The sequence below is a fragment of the Planococcus citri genome, chromosome 5 (assembly GCF_950023065.1).
Source record: "Planococcus citri chromosome 5, ihPlaCitr1.1, whole genome shotgun sequence".
In the NCBI taxonomy this organism is placed as follows: Eukaryota; Metazoa; Arthropoda; class Insecta; order Hemiptera; family Pseudococcidae; genus Planococcus; species Planococcus citri.
Window position 1 is genome coordinate 62,483,972 of NC_088681.1, and position 23,715 is coordinate 62,507,686.

Consider the following 23,715-nt stretch of genomic DNA (forward strand, 5'->3'; position numbering starts at 1 on the left):
ATATTATTTTTTTTTTAAATTTGGGAATAATTTTTTAAGTGGGTTCAAGGATATTAAAATATCAAAAAAATAAATTCAAAATAAGCACCGCTGAACACCCAGAAAACTGAATGGTTCAAAAGATATTTTAAATTTCTTTGAAATTTGAACTTTTGTGGGAAGACTTGAACAACTTTTAAAAAATGGTTGAAATTTAAAATTAATAACTCTAAAAACCCTACAAAGTACAAAGCAAAACTCACAAAAATTTTTCATTTTTTTTTTTCTGTAGTTTTGGGGCCTATTGTGGAAATTGAACTTTAAAGGTCTTATATCGGTTAAAATTCAAAATCAGAATTTTTGAAATTCAAAAAACCATACTTAGTAAATCACAAAAATTTTCATTTTTTTTTTTTTTTTTTTGAAATTTGGGACTAATTTAAGAAGGTTTAAGGTCCTTGTTTTAAAAAAAAGAGAGTCAAAATCAGGTTTTTTCCACTTTAAATGGGATGGGGATGACCTAGGAAGCTGAAATTTGGATATGTTGTTCACAATGGCGGTACTCACCAATGGTATGAATTTGGACCATTTTCATTAATTTGGTGCCAAATTATGCATCTCCAAAAAAATTACCTTTCTGTAATTTTCAACTTTGACCCTTCTAACTGCAGGGGTCAATTCTAGCTCTCAAGAGAACCCCATTCTCCAAGTCAGGCTCTGGGTCATAAAATGTAAAAATTACCGCATCATCGTGCTGAAACTTATAAATAAAAATGTCTGGCCTACCGCAAATAGCCCCATTTTTACAAAAATTTGGCTAAAAATATGTAAGTTGAAATTCGAAATCGGCACCTCTAAAAACCCTACGAACGATAAATTACACGAATTTTTCAAATTTTTAGTAATTTGGAGACCCATTATGAGGTTTAGAAAGCGCATAAGTAATGCAAAAAAAGTGATATGAAATTCGAAATCACCAACCCTGAAAACCTAACAAAATATAAGTCACACGAGTTTTTATAAATTTTACACAGTTTGGTATCAAAATTGAAATTGGGCTTCCTTGAACACAGTTAGGTGTCAACACTTAGGTACCTATCTATTTTCATTTCAAAATTTTTCAGTGGGGGATGTTTGTTTTTAGTTTTGAGGGTAAACGATCATCGAAATGAGAATCATTCCCTCTAAAAACCTAGACTTTGATACTACCATATTGCATAAATTTCAAAATTCTTGTTTCGTCTACCCCCTCCCCCTCCTTCGAATCGTCCAGTTTAGATTTTGAAGCCGAATGGATTTTGAACTACCAGCTGTTACTTTTTTGATGGTTTGGAATTTCGTTCATTTCCCCTACCCCTCCCTTGAGACACAATTTATTGAAAATACGTTCTAAAAAACTACGACGTTTCATGAAATATGTATTCGTACGTTAAAAGAACATATCTGTCGAAGTATAATTTCGAGACGAACTTTTTTTCTAGCCGTTGAACGTTTTTAGAGATGAAGCGATTTCCTCCAAATTTCAAATTCAACTCTCTGTATGAACCCCCCTCCCCTTACCCTCCCCTCACCCATGTATCTCAATCTTGATCAAATTTTGAAAAATAAATGATACATCCAGGATGTTTTCCGTGCCCTTGAATTCGATTTTCAACTTATTTTTTTGATACAAATCACCCTTCCCTTCCCCTCCCCCTACAGCCATACAGTACCATCATAAGCTTCCAGATTTGAAAAAAATGAATAAAAAAATAAAGTAACTATGGTTTGCTGAGTTTTCATTGATTCCAAATTTCGAAGTTAATTTTTTTATAAGAGCCCCCAACCCTCACAGTAAGTAATGCTCCAATGCTCCATATTTCAAAAAAATAAAAAAATGCACGTGACATACGGTTCGCAGGGCTTTTTGAAATACTGATTTCGAATGTCAATTCATTTTGTTCTGAAATTTCAAAAAAGAGTCAAAAAATTTGAGTCACATATAAATGGTTTGCTTGATTTTCACAGGCACTAATTTCGAAATTACTTTTTTGAAACGAGCTTCCTAAACCACACAATACGATCCCTTTCGCAAATGAAATTTCCAAAATGCCCATAGAAATATACACGTGACCTACCTATCCAGGTTATTTCCTTACAATTTTTAGTTCCTCATTGTATAGGTTGAACTTTTTACGAGAAAGTTGAACTTTGAACTTTTTAAACATTAATGAATATACTTTTGAATACGCTTCCCAACTGCGTAATCGTATCGACTCTGGCGGTATACGAGTATTAAGATACGGGAAAAATGTATTATTATAGGCGACTGCTTAAGAAATAACTTCAGTCTTTCTTTATCGCCTGCAATATCATAAATATGCAAATTTCGTATATTACTTGTTTCGGCTCTGTTTTAATGGTCGTTAAAAGGTGCTAAACAGAACGGTAGGAAATATTCCAGCCATCAGGATATGTATTTCGCCATCAAGAAAAACTATCGTACGTATACAGCCACAGCGGATGGTACAAAATTGTAGCTGGAATTATACCCAACGACGACGACGACGATGAACGAAAGGATGTTAGGTTAGCATCGAAGGAGCCATACAAGGGAGGAAAGTCTGAGGGGGATGGGTAAACGAGGTCGAACCTCGAACGTACTGTAGAAACAATAAAATCTGCGAACTGATGGCGGCATTTTGGCTCAAACGAATGTACGTATATAAACGGTTTATTCGTCGCGTGTTTTTTTCCATCATTTTTGCAATTTTTCAAATCGAGGCAATCGTTTAATTGGAAATACGTCAAGTTTAATTTATCGCTTTAATCAGAACGTAGTTCTCTATTATATAAATGTGTATTCGTGCGATGGATGCTGATGTGTAGTGCTGAGCAAGTGTACACATGCATAATAAACGCCACCGTATCAACAAATCCGAATACGCGAGCAAGGTGAGAAGGATGAGGAAAACATCGAGCGAGAGAGGATACAGCCGAACAGATAATTACGAGATAATTTACCCCTGGAACAAAATAACGACAGCATTCGTCATTTATTTTGCAGCGAGAGAGGCTGATTATTTCAGCCTTAACGATTGGCCCGTGAAATATGCGACTGAAGCCGATATCGTGGTCAAGGTTTGGGGAGGGTGGGTGAAGAACGAGCAAGGTGATAAATTAGGTTCGCGAATTGACATCGCAACCGCAGGTAATTTAATACCTATAGCGAAGCCACCAATCGGACGCGGCTCAGATGGTTCCTCTCGCAGATGATTTAAATAACTCGAGCGAAATGAAAAATAAAATAAAATCAAATATATCGTCGAACTATGTAAAACTGCGACATTATACACGAGCTTTTTTTGGAATCTGTGGGCATACGTGTGTGCCCCCCCCCCGTTCAAAAATACGTACGCCTAGCTGTGAAGAGAGGATTAACTCGGCCGAAGTATCATTTGTTCTCTCGGACCAGAAGGCTGGTTTTATTGCGAATACGATGCACATACCTACGAGAAATATCTTTCGAGTATCAGATTTTCGGTGAAATATTTGATTCGAGCTGGAAAACGTCGACTTAGTTCCAGACTGAAAACACGGTTTCGGCATTTATTCGCAATTGTGGGCGGTGTGTGAGGTAGAAAAAGGGTCAAAAATCGAAACGAATATCGTGACAGTTAAACATCGAATAAAGTATGGCTGGACTGTAAGTTTTTTTTTTGGCTGAATTTTTAGTAGTCGAGCTTTCTTATTTTTTGTTACAGAAATACGAGTGGGCAGGGATAAAAGTTGAAGAAGAGGTGATGAGGGGGGATCATGAGTACAAAAAAACTCTCAAAATGTAAAACCTCGAGTAGGTATAAGGATGAGAAATTTAATTTCGTTTTCTTTTTTCTGGGCTATTCCACGACAATTTGACCAAGAAGTGGTAAGGATGGGTTCGGCGATTTTTTTGAAATTTTTTCTGTGGAAAGACCTTCCGAAGGGACGACCAATGGCGCAAATCGCAGCCCTTCAGCCCTTTTTTAAAGGCTGCTAGAGGGTGTCAAATTTTTCAGTGAACTTGAAATATCATCCATTTCAGCAGTGGATTACTCGATAACCGCGATACCTACCAAAATAAATTTTTTCCAATAGGTATGGGGTTTTGAAAGGCTTTTTGATGGTATGATAAAAATCAGTGTTGCCAGCTTTTTTCGTAAGTACAAAAAATTAGCTAGAAAAGTTTCAAAACGTACTCTCTAAATTTGAAACAGTGAAATTTCACTGCTTAGCATGATTTTTACTGACCAATTCAGTAGATTTTTCACTGTTTTGCAGCAGTAAAAAACTACTGCTTTTAAGAAGCCAAAATGTCGTGACTGCTAAGCAGTGAAATTTCACTGTTTCAAATTTAGAGAGTAGTTTTCATATCATTCCAATCTCAAAAATTCTGAACAAATATATTATGGGCAACTTTTCATGCTGAACAACATGTATTAAAAAATTGGGATAGCATTATGTGTTTGTTGAGAATTTTTTTTTCTTATTATTTTATTTAAACAGTCACAATATCTGGTAATTTTAACACTTTTTTGTAGCTGAAACATTTTTTTGTGTGGTGATTGGTGGTAACACTGAAGTTCACACGTGGTACATTCGCCGTAGATTTTAGTTTTTATTCCACTCAAATCACATTTGTTGTAATGGCGTTTATGTAATTACAGTGGAGTCTCGATAACTCAAAATCTGTTAACTTGAAAACTTCGATAATTCAAAGCAAAGTCTGTTTCCTTTCAACTCTCCATATGAGTAAGACTCAATGTAAAATTCACTTCTTTACCTCAAGTAAAAAGTCCAAAAACTCCGATAACTCGAAGTAAAATTTTTGAAAAAGACAAGCAAAAACCTCTGTAAGTTGAACGTTGCCAACATTTTGCCTCTATAACTCGAATTTCTAGTTGAAAACACTTGTAAATTCAAATCTCATTGATACAAAACTCATTCACATTCACATATCGGTTATCTCCAATGGTACCTCTACCTATTGTACAATCTCATTCCTTACTATAATCTTTTTGATCACGTATAAGTAACACATGTTTCCGTTTCATTCTAGTAAAAAAAACACTCATCTAATTCAAAACTTCGCTAAATCGAAATACACCAAAATTAATCTCTATAACTCAAACTCCGATAACTCGAAGTCAACTCCTTCTCCCTTCACCTTTGAGTTATCGAGACTCCACTGTACATTGAAATGATTTGTGCATTATTCTTCATTTAATTAAATCAAATACTACAGGTGAGATGGGCCCAGTGACTTTCTGGTGACCTGCTAGTCTCATTGTTTGTTGTTTGTCCAGCTTTTGTTGTGTTTTGGTTCGGATTCAAACAGAAGAAATGACTACTGCAGTGAAAGGCACCAAAGCAGTTCCCATCCAGCATGTTCTTAAAGGTTAAGAGTTTTTGGAATGGGAATTCTGAGTAAAGACGTGATTAAGAAATTTAGGATGCATTTCCGCAATCCAAGAAGAAGATCCTATGAAACTATCCAATGGTGTGAAGAATAAAGCAATGGATGCAATCATCAGTATGCTGGACAATAGAATACTGGGTGTGGTCATGCACATCATGTCTGTATGAAGTAATGGAGAAGTTACGTGTGAGATATGCTCCTAAAAACATTGGCATTTCTGTTAGTTTGTGGATGAGGCTGTCAAAGGTACATAAAGGGCAGTTTGAAACAATGGAAGATTATATTAACTAAGTATCCAGATCCACCCTTGTGCATCAACTGTGTATGCAAGATGGTAACATTACTGATTCCAAGCATACTCATTACTTGGAATATGGATCAGCTGAAGAATGTTTAGAACCTTGTTCAACAATCTGACCAGCATTACAGACTGGTGAAGTCTTTGTTGAAGATATTGAAAGTATTATACTTGAAGAAAAGAAGCCAATTGTGCAGAAAGCGGTAGTTGAAACAAAAGTATTAGTTGAAACAAACTCGTCGGAGACCAGTTCCAGTCTGATCAAAGCAGTGATGATAGCAGCTACTGTTTCACCTGCAAGAGGTCCTACCTGCTACAGGTGTCAGGGGAGCAGACATTTGGCGAAGTAGGTACTGTACCATAATATGGCAAAGATCGACCTAAGTACACTAAGTGTGGCAAGTATGACCATGAAGAAGCTAAGTGTTGTAGTGCTGAAACAGCTAAATGTACACAAGGCTTGTTGAATCATTCTTATCAGTATATTGTTCATGTTTGTGATGTTATTTTTAAGATGTTTATTTGTCTCATATCAGTGATTTCTTATCATTAATCGTTTATTCAAAGTTGAGTGTGTTTTTTGTGTATTGTTATCACAATTTCAACCATTTGTGTTTTTTTTATCAAGCTTTTGTCCATTATATCATGGTTTTGTGCATTTTAATTTCTAAGCTAGCTTTCCTATGTTTTTATTGAGCTGTTGTGCGCATTCAGTATGGATTATATTGATCATTCATTGTACCCTAATTGTACTCGTAAGTTGTATTTGCGTAGTTATTATCGATCATTCCTCAAAACAAAATTTGTAGGGGAGTGTTGTGTTGATAATTTTATATATGGCAATTTTAGCGTTTTTTCGTAGCTGAAACGTTTTTTTTGTGTGGCTATTGGTGGTAATAGTAATACTGACGTTCACATGTACATTCACCGTAGATTTTAGTTTTTATTTCACAGGATTCACCTTGGAAAAAACATTGAGATTATCCTTCAGCTTGTCCAAATTTCAGACAGCTGTACTTTCATCGTGCTAGTCGACGTATTACACGATGATATAAGAAAAATTTGACATTTTCCCCCTCCCCACGCCTCACCACCACCCCTTCCAAAAAAATACGTCCAGATTTGAACTGTGCAGCCTCCAAAACATATATCGACATATTACACGATAATGTAAGCAAAATTTGACATTTTCCCCTTCCCCACGCCTCATCCTCTACCTTTACAAAAAAAATTTCTCCAGATTCGAATTCTATGACCTCGAAAACATACCAATCGACATATTACACATCGATGAAGGTCTAATCCTAATTATCGTCGTTTTAGAGGGGTCAGGGCCCACCATCGATGGGGCCCACAGTGGGGGGGGGTTGAATTGAGGACAACACTAGAAAGGGAATCTGGGACACTTATACAAATGATTCCCACTTGAAATTTTCCAAAAAAATGATTTTTGTTTTTCAAAATTACGCACATCAAAATTGACCTTTTTTTTGAGAATTACCCACAAGTGTAATTTTTATTAACCTTTTCATGAAATATGTAGGAAAAAGGTCAATACAAAACAACAACAGAATGAATTTAAACTTTTTTTAATGTTTGGAATTTAAAATTGAATTTTTTCAAATTTTGATTTTTTGTGATGAGTTTATTTCATTGAGTGAAATGGGGTTTTCAACTTTTTCAACGAATACGTAAAAATAGGGGTCAAAAGGGTCAACTTCGCCACTCAATACTTTTTTTCGTGTTTTTAATCAAAAAATCGCATTTTTTTCGCAAACTTTCAATTTTTTTAAATCGACTATTCGACATAATGCCATCTCAATTTTTTAATAATGCTGTTCAGCATAAAAAGTTGTCCATAAGATATTTTTCTCAAAATTTTTGAGAGTCGGAACGATATGAAAACTATGTTTTGAAACTTTTTGAGCTAATTTTTTGTAAAAAAAAGTGGCAACCTTGATTTTTATGATCTCACCAAAAAGCCTTTCAAAACCTCTAAGAATGGGAAAAAGTTCCATTTTGGTAGGTATCACGGTTATCGAGTAATCCACATGCTGAAATGGATGATATTTCAAGTTCACTGAAAACTTTGACACCCCCTGGCAGCCTTTAAAAAAGGCCTGGAGGTCTGCGATTTGCGCCATTGGTCATCCCTTCGGAAGGTCATTCCACAGAAAAAATTTCAAAAAAATCGCCGACCTTCCATACCACTTCTTGGTCCAATTGACGTGGAATGAACCTTCTGTAACTTAACAAATTTGAAAAATAACGAAACCCCTGAAAAAAATCCTTCAATTGTGACCTAAGAAGGAGTAAAACGGGAGCTGAAAAGTCAGAACTCGATAAACTTCGGCATAAAACCCAGTTTTTCAAAGACTAATACAATACTGCTTAACTCAATCGACAATTCGCAGACAGCTTCACTATACCCAGAGACCTACAATAAATGAACCCTACAAAATAATATACACGTCTTTCCTCCATTTTGTACATATGAGGAAACTCGAAAGAAGAAACTGGCAAATGAAACCGAAACCTTTCGTCGCACGTTCCATTTCAACGATAATAAGTGACTTAAAAACACGCCAAAATAAGTAACCTACTTGATACTTGTGGATTTAATTATATAGTTTCCTGTTTCACGGCGTCGCGATGCTGGTGGTTAATGAGCATACGGTGTAAGTATATTTTGAAAAAGAGTAGGCAGCGCGAGGAAGGACGGAGGAAAAGTCAGCCTACAGCTTTTACGGAGATCTCTACTATAGCTAGCTAAATGTTTGTTTATATTAACGCGCCTCCTACACACGCGAGAATACTAACCACTTAAGAGGAGGAAAGAGGTACCCCTACTCAATACGACGACGACGTTAAAACAAACACACATCGTGCCATCTTCACAACTTCTACATACTTATGCCTAGTCTTTCAGTATATGGAGAAAGAATAGCGAAAAGGCGAGAAGTAAGTGTCTGATATAGGAAGAATACCAAAAGTCGTACATGTGGTAGCACAGTCAAGAATACGATTTACTTGGCATACTGATGCGATGACGAAATGTTAAGGTAAATTCCACGTTTAGCTTTTAGCCCCTGAATATTTTTAACCCCTCCACATGATGAAAAAGTACATAGAACTCGTCCCCTTCGTTTCTCAAAAAATTAAAAAAATAATATTTTTACGTTTATTTTTTTTTTTTAATTTTAATCCTCGGATTTGGTCCATCTTCATCAAAAAAAGTATTAAGTATTATCTAATGTTTTCGATTTGCCCCCCTCCCCTTCCCACCTACTTGGCACAAAAACTAATTTGATGAGTTGAAAAATTAATTTCATAGTTACATAAGTCATTTTAATTTTTCAAGTTTATTGTATCTGAATGAGTTAAATTAGCCAAGACTATTGCTTGGGAGACCATAAAGGATTGATTTCTGTAATTATTGATTACTTTAGGCGTTAATTGTCAATTGTCATAATAAAAATGAAACATCAAACAAGTTAATAATTCAAAAAAAAAAACTATTTTGTTCAATTTTTTTTTGATTTTTTTCAAGTATGGAGGTCTTTAGATGGCTAAAATTTTTGGGGATTAATAAACAGAAGTGTCCCTGAAGAAAATTTCAAAAATATCGAAAAATTACCATAAAAACTGAAAAAAATGAAAGAATTTCGGAAAGACGGAATAAAATTTGGCAAAACAAAGAAGCTTTTGCAATTCAAAAAAACAAGCAAGACTTTTTTGACAAACTTCGAAACAAAAAGGGTAATCTTTTAAGGCAAAAGTCAATGCTTTTTGGACGTTTTGGCAAAAAGCAAAAATTTCTGATCATTTTAGCAAAAATTACGACCATTTGACTATTTTATCAAAAAATTACTTCCTGAGAATTTTAACAAAAAAATATTACAACTTATTGTCAACTCGCCAAAAATTGACCCTCTCTGACAACTTTGACAAAAAAGGCGCGTTTTTGAGAATTTTAGCAAAGGCAGTTTTTTTTTTGAAGAGAGAGGGGGGATTTTGGCAAAAAACAGAACTGATTGGCAATTTTGACAGAAATTAGCCCCTTTCACAATTCTGTCAACGAAGGGCTTTTTTTACAATTTTGGGCAGGAAAAGACCATAACCTTATAAGCAAGTTTGGCAAAAAACGAGACTATTTAAGAACAAAAAGAGGACTTTTTAAACAGATAAGGCAAAAATCAATTCTTTTTGGTGGTTCGGGGGTGGGAAAGGGTATACAAAAAATTTGGGACTCACAAATTTCGAGAATTAGCGTTCCCACAAAACAGAAGAGAAAAAATGGTCTATTTAGAAATATTCTACTCATAAATGAAAAATATTCAGATAAAATTTCAAAAAATATCGAAAAAAATGAAAGAATTTAGGAAGAAAAATGAAATTTGACAAAACAAGGAAGCTTTTTAAGCAATTTCGTAAGAAAAAAAAACAGGAGTTTTTTTTGGTAAACTTTGAAACAAAAAGAGGATGTTTTTGGAGAAAAAGCAGGAGTTTTTTTTTGGTAAACTTTGAAACAAAAAGAGGATGTTTTTGGAGAAAAAGCAAAGACCTTTGATCAATTTTGGCAAAAATTACGACCATTGGACCATTTGACTATTTTATCAAAACATTACCAAGTTCCTGATAATTTTGATGAAAAATTGACTTTCTCTGATAATTTTTGCAAACGAAGAGTTTCTTTCGAGCAATCTGGACAAGACGGGATGGTTTGGCAATTTTGGAAAAAATTTGCCCCTCTGAAAATTTTGCCAAAAATGGACACTTTTTGACAATTTTGACAAAAATGGACACTTCTTGATAATTTTGACAAAAATTGACGCTTTTTGACTTGAGCAAATTCGGCAGAAAAAAAACAGAACTTTATAAGCAAAGGAGGGGAAAAAATGACTTTTGTTTGGCAAAATTTGAAACAAAAAAAGGTACCTACTTTTCAGGCATGCAAGGGAAAAATCAAGGTTTTGTGGACGTTTTGACAAAACAACAAAAATTTCAGATCAATTGTAGGGGAGAAAGTAATTATGCGCATTTTCTCTCTTCGTCTATGCTTGTACTTGTAAAATGCACACGTCCGCGTTCAAAATGTGGGGGGCACATCTCAAAATCGAACACATTACTTTTGTTGATTCTCGATATAATTGCATTTCTTTGCATAAATACAATTATCCACTAACATTATGTCCTCTGACTCTTTCCTAAGGAGCCTCGTGAACCTTAACAAATACACGATTCAACGGGGAACTTGATATCATGAAGTGCGAAGTCATAAAACAGTAGAAAACGTCATAAGTTGTTCAGGTAGGAAGCCCTGATAATAGATCTTCTCAGGGTTAAGGCGTTCAAAGGAAATTATTACATTTCAATTAGCCAAATAATAAATTCATGTATTGATGTTGTAAACACGTAATATCACAGGTTGCTCAAATCGTATACATGAATGAGACTTCTATAATTAAATGATAATTATAAACTTCTAGTAGAAAACGTAATAAATCAAATGCGTAATTTGGTGGCAGGCTTTCAACGTTTTTAGTTGCATATTGAGCCCAAAACCGAAAAGCTCATATACAACCCCCTGTTGGGGTCTTGGTTAAGGACATCGCATTCTTTGGAGTGCCGTGTCTACTGACGAGCTTTTAACCCTGATGCCCGAGTGCTAGTTACATTCCACAGTTCCTCATTTATGATCCTTCATGACTTACATCCCACGATACAGTGGAGATATAAGAACGCGTAAGGCGTGACTCAATATGTTGGTCCATGATGAATGGGATAAGTTCCAAGCGTCCTTAGAAAGCGTATCCACAGCATAAATTGGTATTTTGTAAGTCTTGGTCACCAAGGTATTCCACTGGGCAGCAAAAAGTCAAAAGCGTGAGGAGGAATGCATACAACAACTGGAACAGCTAGCCTGGTGAGTTGTTGGAACTAACAACTGAGGAAAAAACGCTTGTGCAGGAGCTTATAAGGGCAAAAGTTCAACTTAAAGGTGGCATGGCAGGGATGATGGATATTTGGCGTGAAAGTAGGGACATAACGGCACGCGTCGCGTAGGTCTCATTGGCGGTAGCAAATTGGTGGTGGTATCGTGGAAGGGTTGATGAGTCGCGAATATTTCCGGCGACTGACGTCACGAATACCTTAATAAAATGCGTATGACGTCACGGATACCTTGTAGAATTACATATAGACGTTCATTTTCTACTGCCTATAGTGGAAAAAGTGATCATTTCTACCGCTACACAATTTTGGCAAAAATGACGACCATTCAACTATTTTATCAAAAATTACTTCTCGAGAATTTTGATGAAAAAGCACTTCAGACTTTTGGTCGACTCGCCAAAAATTGACTCTCTCTGATAATATTGACACAAAACGGCAAGTTTTTGACCATTTTGGCTAGAGCAGTGGTTTTTTTGGGCAATCTTGGCAAGAAGAGGACTGTTTGACAATTTCGGCTCTCTAAAAGTGGACACTTTTTTACAGAAGATCTTTTAAATATTTTTCAACTTTGAAGGGTTCATGCAAGGGGGCCAACATCATTTGGAGGCCCGAGAAAGTGTATTTATCCTAAAAATTTGCTTATGCGGAAATATTCTGCCCATTGCAAATTTCCAAAAAATTTCCACAAAAATCGATTTTCTATCTTTTTTCATTTTTTCCAAATTTAGGATGCTCTATAGGTATACATACAAAAGAGCCAAGATCATCTGGGGGCGGGGTACAACGAAAGTTTTCCTTGTAAAGGGAGTTACGTAGAACAATTTTAATGTAGGTAAAAATGAGATATTTTCAAAAAATTCCCCTTGATTTTGAATTTTGATTAATTTTTATTTTTTTGTAATTTTTTCATCTTTGAGGGGCTTCTTACTGGGAGGTCAATATGGTTTGAGGGGCCGGAAAAAGTTATTTCCTGAAAAGGGGAATATTCACATAGAAAAATGTTGACGAAGAAACCAAACATTTTGATAAATTGAATTTTTTGTGATTTTTTCAACTGGAGAGGGTGGGAGGGTGGGGAGGGGGCTAACCGACACCGTTTTTTTTGCAGATAGGGATAAATAGAAAACTGTTAGAATTATTTTCCCACCAAAGGTAACAACTTTGATGGATGTGAGATGGAAAATTCCAACTTAGCAAAATATGGTACACCCTATAGCACTTCCGGTAGTGGGTGCATTTGCTTTCTCGTACTCGTAGTAAGAGTAACTATAACGCGAGTGAATTATACATTCAAAAGACGCCGTAACCATTAATATTCCACAAGTATACGACGATGACGACACGCCAGGGGCCGAAGTGCGCGACGCAGAGCGCTAATTGAAAAAACAATTTTTTAAAGAGCTTTTTAAACGAGGTTAATATCATTATAAATGTACTCTAGCGGCGAGCACGTCACCACTCCACAACCTTCGGCGTGTCATTCGCCACAACAACCGCCATGCCAGGGGCTCGGGCTCGAGGGAGAAAAGTTGATTTCGTAGTACAACGACCCCCTCGACCACCATTTCTCCCTGGCCTCGGTTAGGAAAAATCCACCGACTAGGGAAGGTGGTAAACAAGCGAGAAGCATAGTAGGTATAACGAGAATATCTACGCTGTCGTAATAATTTTTCAGCCGGAAAACTCGAGTGCCACTTTTACAGACACCGCGTCGTGTCAGCCAGCTACTTTACTCTTCAGAAATAATTACATATTCGTCGAGTGAATCCATCCCACCCCCCTGGCCCAATTACCAACTCTTGTACCGGACCAACGATAGATTAAAAATGACCCCGTACTGACGTTGTTGTTAGGTGTGCTACTGTGCAATGTACATGATTTTGTATCGTTGTTCTCTTGCTCTTCCGAGTTCCTTCCCTCTCTGGAGCTTCGTTTTCATCATTTTCGTATCCCTTCGAGAACAGCTATATATGTACCTTTGTTTGAAAATATGTCTGCTGCAATACCTACTACACTTTCTTCACCTGGCACAAATTGTTAAATTACACCTACTATAGGTAAACCATTCGTACTTTGAAATGCATAATTAAACCTGCCATCGAGTTAGTATCTGCAGCTTTCAACATTGGTATGAACGATACGGCTACAGAATGAAGGAGTAAAGTGCCACTGTCACCGCCACAACGAAGTGCCACCTAACGAATCCTCAGTCGAGTCACCGAACTGGCCTACGACCTAAATTACAAAAGTTCCTATTTATAATAAACTTTTCACGCGTACTACGATCTTGTGATTGTTTCTATTGTTGTAGACGAATGGAACTGTCGAGCTTTTTAGTTTGAGCGAAAACGAGAAAAAGTTACGATGACGAGAAGACGACGTGTGAAAGAATGGCGAAAGTGGTTTTTCTGAATAAAAACGTCCATCCGAGAAAAATACGCCGCATGTCGGCTGTAAATTAAAAATGAAATAAAATTTTGCACTTTTCTTTTTTATTGGGGACGACGACGTTTCGATGACTTTAATTTTAGGTACCTTTTTCGTCTTTATTTTTTTCAAAACATGAATGTACACTTATTAATTACCTAGGGTTAGTTTTTTTGTGATTTCAGGCTTCGAGCGGTTAGATTTTGTGAAAAAATAATTTTCTATTATTTTTATTTTCATATTCATTCCAAAAAATGTAATTGAAGCCGCACCCCCCCCCCCCACCACAAAATATCCAATTTATACAAGCATTTCTCATTTCACCGACAGAAATCTTCTAAATGATTCCATTTTTCAAAAAAAAAAAACTTCCCTGGGTCGCCCAAGCAATTTTGATAGGTAATCTTGTGTGGAGCACTCCAGAATTGAAGAAAAAAAAAACAAGAAATATTGAATAACTAAACCCAACAAACCACAGATCACACACAATTTTCAATTTTTCTAAAATTTGAAACTTTTTTGAGAGGACTTGAAGTAATTTTTTTTAAAAAAAAAAGAAAAGAGGAATAAAATTTGAAACTAGCACCTTCAAAAACTCAGGAACCATGAAAGTCTGAAAAAAAAACAGCAAAACACAGGTCACACAAAATTAGTAATTTTCTTTGAAATTTTAGACTTATTTGGATGAGCTCAACAGAGTCCTTTTGGAAAAATATTACCTACATCAAAATCCAAAATCCTCTAAAATATTTTTAAAAACCAGGTCAACCAAATTTTTCAAAATTTGGGGGCCTGTTGTAACGATAACAGAGACTCATAAGTCATAACACACGAATCAGTTGAAGTTCTAAATCACCATTTTTGAAAATCCACTCACAACTTGCACCATAGGTCACCCGAATTTCTCAATTTTATCTGAAGTTGAGGAGTTGCAAGGACTTGTTTGGAAGGCCTTGGTGGAGTATTTCAAAAAAATGAATTGAAATCCAACTTAAGATAAGTAACCAAAAGAGAGAGAAAATGTGAGTAAAACAATGTGAAGAAAAATGATCAAACAATAAAAAACAAACCGAGCATTTTCAACTTAGTTATTCATGGTTATTATTTTTGAAAAGTTGGTACGTTTGCCTATTTTTTGGATGAAAAAAAAAACACCTAGATTTTTTGGAAACGAAGAATTTTTGCAATTTCTGTGGAAAAAACAATTTTTGGCAATAAGCAAAACTGACAATTTTATCGAAAAAGTGACTACACTTTTGGTCATTTTTTGAAAAATCAGACTTTCTGACATTTTTTGGCAAAAAAAAACAACAATTTTTAGTCACTGTTCTGAAAAGCCCATCTTTTTTTACATCTGAAACGTTCGACGATTTTTAGCAAAAAGCAATACTTTGGCAGTAGTAATAAAGAACAGGACTTTTTGCGAAATTATTTTGCAAGAAAATGGTATTTTTTGCAATTTTTGTGCAACGAAAAAAACGAGACTTTTTGCAATCTTTTATTTGGGTTTAAGGTAAAACTGCCTATTAGTACGCACTGCGTTTTTCTCGCGATTGGTAACACTGATCGAAAATTTGACCACACCATGACGTAGCTGACTAATGACCCTAGTTTCTCCGAAAAAATCACGCAGTTTGATTGAAAACTCTGTCTCTGAGAACAATTTGAATGAAAAACTGTGTTTTGGATTTTTTTTTCATCAAAATGGGAAATGAGATTGAACATATTAAAATAATGTTATTTGGTAAGTATCTTATACCAATCAATCCGTAATTTTATGTAGTTTCTTATGAAAAAAAGACATTTCGAAAATATTATTTTATTATAGAGCTAGACATCATTTTATGTCAGAACAAAAAACTTCCTATAAGTACGCACCTCCTAAGTCCTATTAGTAGGCATCATTTTTGCATGTAAATTTTCATTTTTTTGATCATTTTGCATTAAAATGAATAAAATTAGCTGAAATTGGTATTTAGTCCATCTAAGTTCAAGATTATGAAGTCTGATCATGATACTGACGCTAATTTCAAAAAAATGGACAAAAAATATGATGTCAAAAAAATGTATTTTTTTAAAATCTGAAAACTTTGCTTTTTCGGATATTTGAATTGCTAATTTGGTTTTTTTCACAGTAATTCCCTCTAAATATGCCATTACACTTTTTCAGTGCTTTTTGTTGGATTTTTTACCATTTTCAACGTGTATTTACTCATGCGTAGTTATAGGCGGACGTTTGCGTACTAATAGGAAGGTACCTTCCTATTAGTACGCATTTGAGTTGCCCTCATTTTTGCGTTATTACAAAAAATCAGCAATGGGAAACTCAAAATTGAGTAAGCAGTTATGTAGCCAAGGGTTCAAAGTTTATGTGTACAAAATTTCATAAATTTTTATGCACAACTCTGGGAGCTGGAGCGTCTCAAACCTTAACCGCGTACTAATAGGCGGCCTTACCTTACCTATTTTTTTAAAATACGAATGAAACTGTTAAAAAAAAATTGTTAGCAAAAAAACGAGATTTTTTGGAAATTTCTGGCAAATAAGCGAAATTTTTGAATTTTTTGTGAAAAAGCGGCAATTTTTAGCAAGAAACGAGATTTTTTCGCAAGTTTGACGCAATCACGGGATTATTTTTATTAAAAAAAAAAAAAAACTTCAAATACCAACCTAACCAAAAAGCAGTCCTAAAATGAGCTCATCATCACACTTCGCATCTTTAGTTTTAGATTCACTTTTCAGAGTTCTCAATTTCATATTTTTATATGTATTTTCGATTTAAATGTTCAAAATTTTCAATCTCACTATCAGGTTTTGATTTCGTATTCAAAATTTTGAATTTCATTTTTTGATTTTCTGATTTTAGTTGTATTTTTAGCCTTATTTTTTTCATTTTCAGAGTTGTAGGTTCTAACAAGGGAACCTCTTGAGGTGTCACACTCCGATTTGAACAGGACCACGATTTTTGGAAAGAGCATAGTCTAAAGCCCCCAAAACCAAATTTTCAGCTGCCCAAGTTCATTTTTCGATTTTTGGCGAATTTTTGAAAATTCAAAATAGACTGTTTTTGGCGATTTGTGCTTTTTTCAAAAAGTACGTGCTTGATCAGTAAGAATGGTCAAAGCGATTCGCGCAAATTTCAAAAATTTCCTCACAAACGGTTATCTTTTGATTTTTTGGATTTTTTAATTTTGAAAAAAGCTGGTCAAAAAACCGTCACTCCCAAAATCGGCTCAAATGTAGAAAAACTCGTTAAACAGATCGATTATAATACACAACTCGATTTTTAGCTGCCCAGCTGCATATTCACGCCTTCTGGAGCAAATTCAAAATTCTGGAGAAATTGAAAAATCGCGCTGGAGGCTCCAGAATGGCTGGAAATTGTGAAATTTGGATTTGGGGGGTTAGTTTTGGACAAAATACAGCGATTCGCGTGAATTTCAAAAATACCCACACAAACGGGAAACTTTTGATTTTTTAGATTTTTTAATTTTGAAAAAAGCTGGTCAAAAAGCCACTTTTGAGGTGTCACTCCCAAAATCGGCTCAAATGTAGAAAAACTCGTTAAACAGATCGAGTATAATACACAACTCGATTTTTAGCTGCCCAACTGCATATTCACGCCTTCTGGAGCAAATTCAAAATTCTGGAGAAATTGAAAAATCGCGCTGGAGGCTCCAGAATGGCTGCAAATGGTAAAATTTGGATTTGGGTAATTATTATTAGTTTTGGGACTTATGTTTACCATTTTTACTGGTTAAGCACGTACTTTAAAAAAAAAGCATAAATCGCCAAAAACAGTCAATTTTGAATTTTCAAAAATTCGCCAAAAATCGAAAAATGAACTTGGGCAGCTGAAAATTTGGTTTTGGGGGCTTTAGACTATGCTATTTCCACAAATCGCGTCCCGTTCAAATCGGAGTGCGACACCTCAAGAGTTTTCCTAGTAGGTAAGCATTTTTAGTGTCTCAATTTTATTCTTTGTTTCTAAACGTCAGAATTTTCAATTTCCATTTTTAGTTGTCAATTTTTTATCATCAGTTTTCAAATTTTTTTCAAGTTTTTGGTTCTATATTCGGAATTTCAAATTCAATTTTCCGGTTATCAACTTTTCAATTTATGATTTTCTATCAGATTTTTATTCAATTTTCAGAAATTTAGGGATTTATTTTCAGTTTCTGATTCTGATTTAAAATTGTCAATTTTATTCTGCCATATGGTACCTATTGTTTTTAAATGATCACGATTTTCAATTTTCAAATTTTTCATCGTCAGTTTTCGGTTTTGTTTTCAGAATTTTCACTTCCATTTCCCCCATTTTTAGTTTATAAAATTCCATTTTCAGATTTTCGAGTTCTGAACTAAACTTTACTTTTCGAGTTTTGAATTTATTTCTCTTTTCAGATCAGAATTTTCAATTTTCATTTTTATCAGGTTTCAATTTCATTTCCTGTTTTTCATTTTTTATATTTTTGTGGTATTCATTTTCAGAATTTTCAAAGCATATGTATTTTCATTTTCTAATGTTCTGTTTTTGATTTCAGTATCAGTTTTGGATTCAATTTCTGATTTTTCGATTTTATTCACAGACTTTTTTATTTCATGTTCCCTTCCACTATTTTCAAAAAAATTCAACTACATAGGTATACATCTACATATGTACAAGAAATAAGATTAGAAGTGATTTGAGTATTAAATTATAGATTTTCGATAATACTGATTCGGATTCTGGAAACTCTTTGCCCCCATAATCATAAATGCATCCCTCCCTCCCCCTCCAGATTTTTATAGACAATGATTTAATTTACATTCAGTTGCTTTTCGCACAGAAAACATTCGAATCGTCCAATTTTTGGAGTTTGATGGTAAAAAAGTAAAAGTACAGAAGAGGATGGTGATGTTCAAAAGAACGCTTGAAATGCTTGGCGAGATATATAGGTAAATAAATCCTCCTGTACCTTCTCACTTTCTCAGCAAGATTAATTTTCCGAAAATCGAAACCAATAACAAAATTTGAATTAACACTGCGAAAGTAAAATCAAAAATCGATCTTTCTGTATCAATTTTTTCACATCCTGTATCCGGCAGTTGACAAACGCTAGAGATGATACATTCGACAAAGCAGTTCTACATATAACGATCCAATCAAGAAAATTTACATACTTATATTTTTTTTCCAGCAACTTCTCATTTTTATTCCTTAGGCATCTCTTCCATGCCTCACACACCTCAGCATTCAATCAATAATCAGTACGAATTCGTCTCATTTTCTCTGATTTGAAGAAAAAAAAACAAAAACAAAAACATTCCACATACTCTTGCTCATTTCGATGTCGATGTTGTGGAAATTTCCTAAACGAATTAAACACACGATGTACGATTAAAGAAAACGTACCAGTATCATACACTTCCTTACAAATAATTCACCTACGCGACGAAAACTTTCGACTACGTCTCATAAACATACCCTTTTGATTCACGTTCGTCGTTCGTACTATTTATTTTTGACAAATTACTTACATCTCTCTCGACATTCTATCCTTTCTCTCGCCTCTTTTCACACACACAAAGTAGGTATGTATGTAGGAAGGTAAGGTATACGTGTTGGAGTTCTTTTTACCCTCTTCAACATCATCAACATGTACATACTCGTAGATTCGCGAAAACACGACGGATATTATATGATTTACTCGTACCATCTCATCGCTGCCGACGAGAGGAGAAGAAGAAGAAGAAAGCAGTGTAAATTACCAAGTTGTATAGTCCCTATGGGACTACGACGCGATGTCGTAGTTTTTTTCTCGACCTATTTCCGCGTCAACGGAGAAAAAAAACCAGCACGTGTCCGAGTTAATCATAATTAAAGTAGAAATATATCGTACGAGGAGATGACGACAGACACGTACACGGAAACAGGTAGGTAGGTAAATTCATACGTAGAATCAACACGACGAAAATTTCCCCTAGAGGTACTCGTATCTTGGTACGTAAAGTGTAAATAAACCTAAAGCACCTGTAGGTAGGTAGGTAGGTAGGTAGGTAGGTAGGTAGGTAGGTAGGTAGGTAGGTAGGTAGAATAAAAAAATGGGTAAGGTACTCACTTAATAGCGCTGTATCTCCAGAACGCCAAAGCCAACGTCATGAATATCGATATCGTGTGCATGATTTGAGTGAAATTCACATGCAACCAGATGTACACCGTCCCGTAATACGAATGCACTGCTTCGGGCGACACTCGAAAATAATAGAAAAATATAAACGGAATATACTCGACCATCAGTACGATATCGGTGAAGGCTAATCCGCGAAGGATGCGATTAATAGGTAACACGGACATTTCACGTCTACTGAGTACGATTATATTCAAAATGTTTGAAATCACACCGACGATACAAACGAAGAAGCTCATATAACCGTGAATTCGTTGATACCATATCGAGAAGGTATGTAGATTGCTACAATAACAGCTGATCGACTCGCCTGGCATCAGTTTGTCTTGTAAAAGTTGCGAAGCCTCGCGTCCGGTCAGATTGAAAATCAGGCCGTAATCGGATTCGGTGATGTTGTGATGCTTGAAGATTTCCTTCAGCAGGTCTTGAATGCATTTTGCTTTCAACGCTCTGAAATGAGCGATTGGGTCGGTGATGACGACGGTGTCGTTTTCCGAGTTCATAGCGCCGTTGCAGAAGTGATGTAATACTAGACCGATTTCACTCGTGATATCTGCTGATTCCGATGAACTCGTTGAATTGGTTGAATTCGACATTTACTCTTACTCGTGAATCGGATGTACTAAGATGGAGATGCGAATAGGGACGAGTACGTTTGGATGAACGCGACTGTAATGTGAACTGGTACTCGGTGATCGGTAAGGTCAAGCTGGACGATGACGATGATGACGTGGTAATCGGTTCAGGTACTATGATGAACGATAGCATTACGTGCGATAACGATGATGGCTTTCGATGAGCGAAGAGCGATCAAACGAACGATATTGGCCAACGGTACGGGTACGACGTGAACATGTCTGTATCGAGCGATCTGTGAAATAAACGAAAAAGGGAATCGTATTATGTATTGGTATTTTACATGTGAATAAATAAATCTTTGGTTTTTAAGTCGTTCGTAAACGAAACTTCAAATATTCATTTTAACATAATTATGATTTGCAAAATTATATAAATTAAGTATGCTAAAAGGCCCACACGAAACGAATTATCACCTCTTGAATTCGATAAAATCACGAGAAAGCGTAAAAACACAGCGATTAAACAAACACGTTGTTCAAAAAAAGGAGGAGGACATCGACACATCGTCAAAAAAATGTTTAAAATGTCACTAAAGAGTAAATAAATGTAAAACGGGTCGTGGTATTTCCCCACCCTTAAATTTGATAACGAATAAATACGACTAACTTTTATCTATATCTGCGATCAATTTACCGACACACCTGTGACTCAACACATGCCAAGCAAAAATATGTAAACCCATCCTAATCGACAATGAAATATGTACGTTCCGTTCACGTCTAGGAATAAAAACCGATAAGCACCACGTTAGATCCCGATAAATAAAACAAGAACCTTATGACGAATAATCAAACATATTCTGAAACGACATTTTGGGTTTTTTCACTTACAAGGTGTCACAAAATGTAGGAAAAACAATCAGTTCAGAAACGATTCACGTACAAAAATACAGACCCCTGAAAAAGAATCGATCATTCGGTTTGCAAATAACTAAACTGAATGAACGATGATTCGATTGCTCACGAACCAAACGCTATTCATCTCGAAAGTGATTCTATACATTCATAACGTTCATTTAGGAAAATTATTAGAAAAATAATCAATAATTTCAAATTTGAGCTAGAATTGCATAAAGAGAATGATTGTTCTTGAATGAGTTCTTTCATCAAACCATCAATATCGATTCAATTTATTAGTTCAAATTCAGAAACACAATTTTCGAACAAATAATTCGCGAACGACTTGACTAGAATAATACGAGTACTTCAAATACCGACACATCAGATTTTGTTTCAAAAAACGAATCAGATCGTTCTCTACGAGAGAATCATTTCACACGTAATTGTTCAAACGAACGACTGAATCATTTTCCAAATCAGTCATTCAATAATGACTCGATTAAACCATCATTTCATCCTTCAGGTGCTAGTAAATCATGTTTCACTTCGAAAATTGATCAGATCGTTCGTGAAAGACTGAATCGTTTCAAATGATTCATTTACGAACAACTTGACCGGAGTCTTTGAAATATAAGTACATTGTATTCTGATTTGAAAGCAGATCGAATCGTTTATACACGACTGGATCATTTGTCGAATAAAGTTGTTCATGAACGATTGAATAATTTCCCAAATGAATCAATCACGAACGACTTGACCCAAATTCTGTTATTATGTAGTGGCATACTTCGTTTTGCATTATGAAAACCGTTCAAATCATTCACAAATGACAGAATCTTTATAAAAATGAATCATTCGCGAAAGACTGAACCGTTTCAAAAAAATGAATCGTTCACAAACGAATGAATCATTCATTCTAAAACGTACATACCTCACTGAAAAGTGAAGTTCAATTCTTAATACGATCATACTGGGGCAAAATTGATCAAATCATTCACGAACGACAGAATCTTCACAAAAATGAATCATTCGCGAACGACTGAACCGTTTCCCAAAAATGAATCGTTCACGAACAAATGAATCGTGCATTCTAAGACGTACATACCTAACTGAAAAGTGAACTTCAATTCTAAATATGATTATACTGGGGCAAAATTGATCAAATCATTCACGAACGACAGAATCTTCACAAAAATGAATCATTTGCGAACGACTGAATCATTTCACAAATGGATCGTTTACAAAAGAATGAATCATTCATTCCAAGACATAACTGAAAAGAGAAATTCAATTCTAAACACGATCATACTGGGGCACAATTGATCAAATCATTTACGAATGACATAATCTTCACAAAAAATGAATCATTCGCGAACGACTGAATCATTTCACAAATGTCTCAATTACAAAAGAATGAATCATTCATTCCAAGACATGACTGAAAAGTGAAATTCAATTCTAAATAAGATTACACTGGGGCAAAATCGACCAAATCATTCGCAAATGACTGAACCGATACACAAAAATGAATTGTTCACAAACGAATGAATCATTCATTCTCAGACGTGCAATGTACATACTAGAGCTGAAAACAGTACTAGCTGACAGCGGGTAACTACTGTACCCGTATCGTAAATTCTCGCTTCTCGCTAGTAGCGGGTAGCAAGTTGAAAAAATGTCGCACTGGTTCACGATATATGTACCTAGTAGCACATTAAATGTGTAGCCGGTGTACCGGCATGACATCATCATTGTCATCAATCATGTCAAACATCAATCACACATACAAATGACAGGTGTCAAAGCATATCTCCTCCCACTTACGCATTATCAAATTTTGGGGTGCGTGCGCAGACCAAGTGCAAAAACATTTGGGTTGTACTCACTATACACTAATATCTATATCCGAATCAACCCAATACAACCACTAGCGGGTTTAGCCGGTATTTTAACCAGATACCGGTTAGCGGG

At 35.3% G+C, this 23,715-nt stretch overlaps 1 protein-coding gene across 1 annotated transcript in view; it reads right to left on the reverse strand.

Annotated features, from left to right (window-relative positions):
- The window catches only part of LOC135849512 (G-protein coupled receptor dmsr-1-like), a 387,918-nt gene that overhangs the window by 159,886 nt on the left and 204,317 nt on the right, over positions 1–23,715 (reverse strand). Inside the window, exon 3 of the mRNA XM_065369987.1 lies at positions 20,198–21,137. Within this exon, the coding sequence (XP_065226059.1) occupies positions 20,198–20,862 (665 nt within the window). The 5' untranslated portion in view covers positions 20,863–21,137. The remainder of the gene's footprint in view (positions 1–20,197; positions 21,138–23,715) is intronic.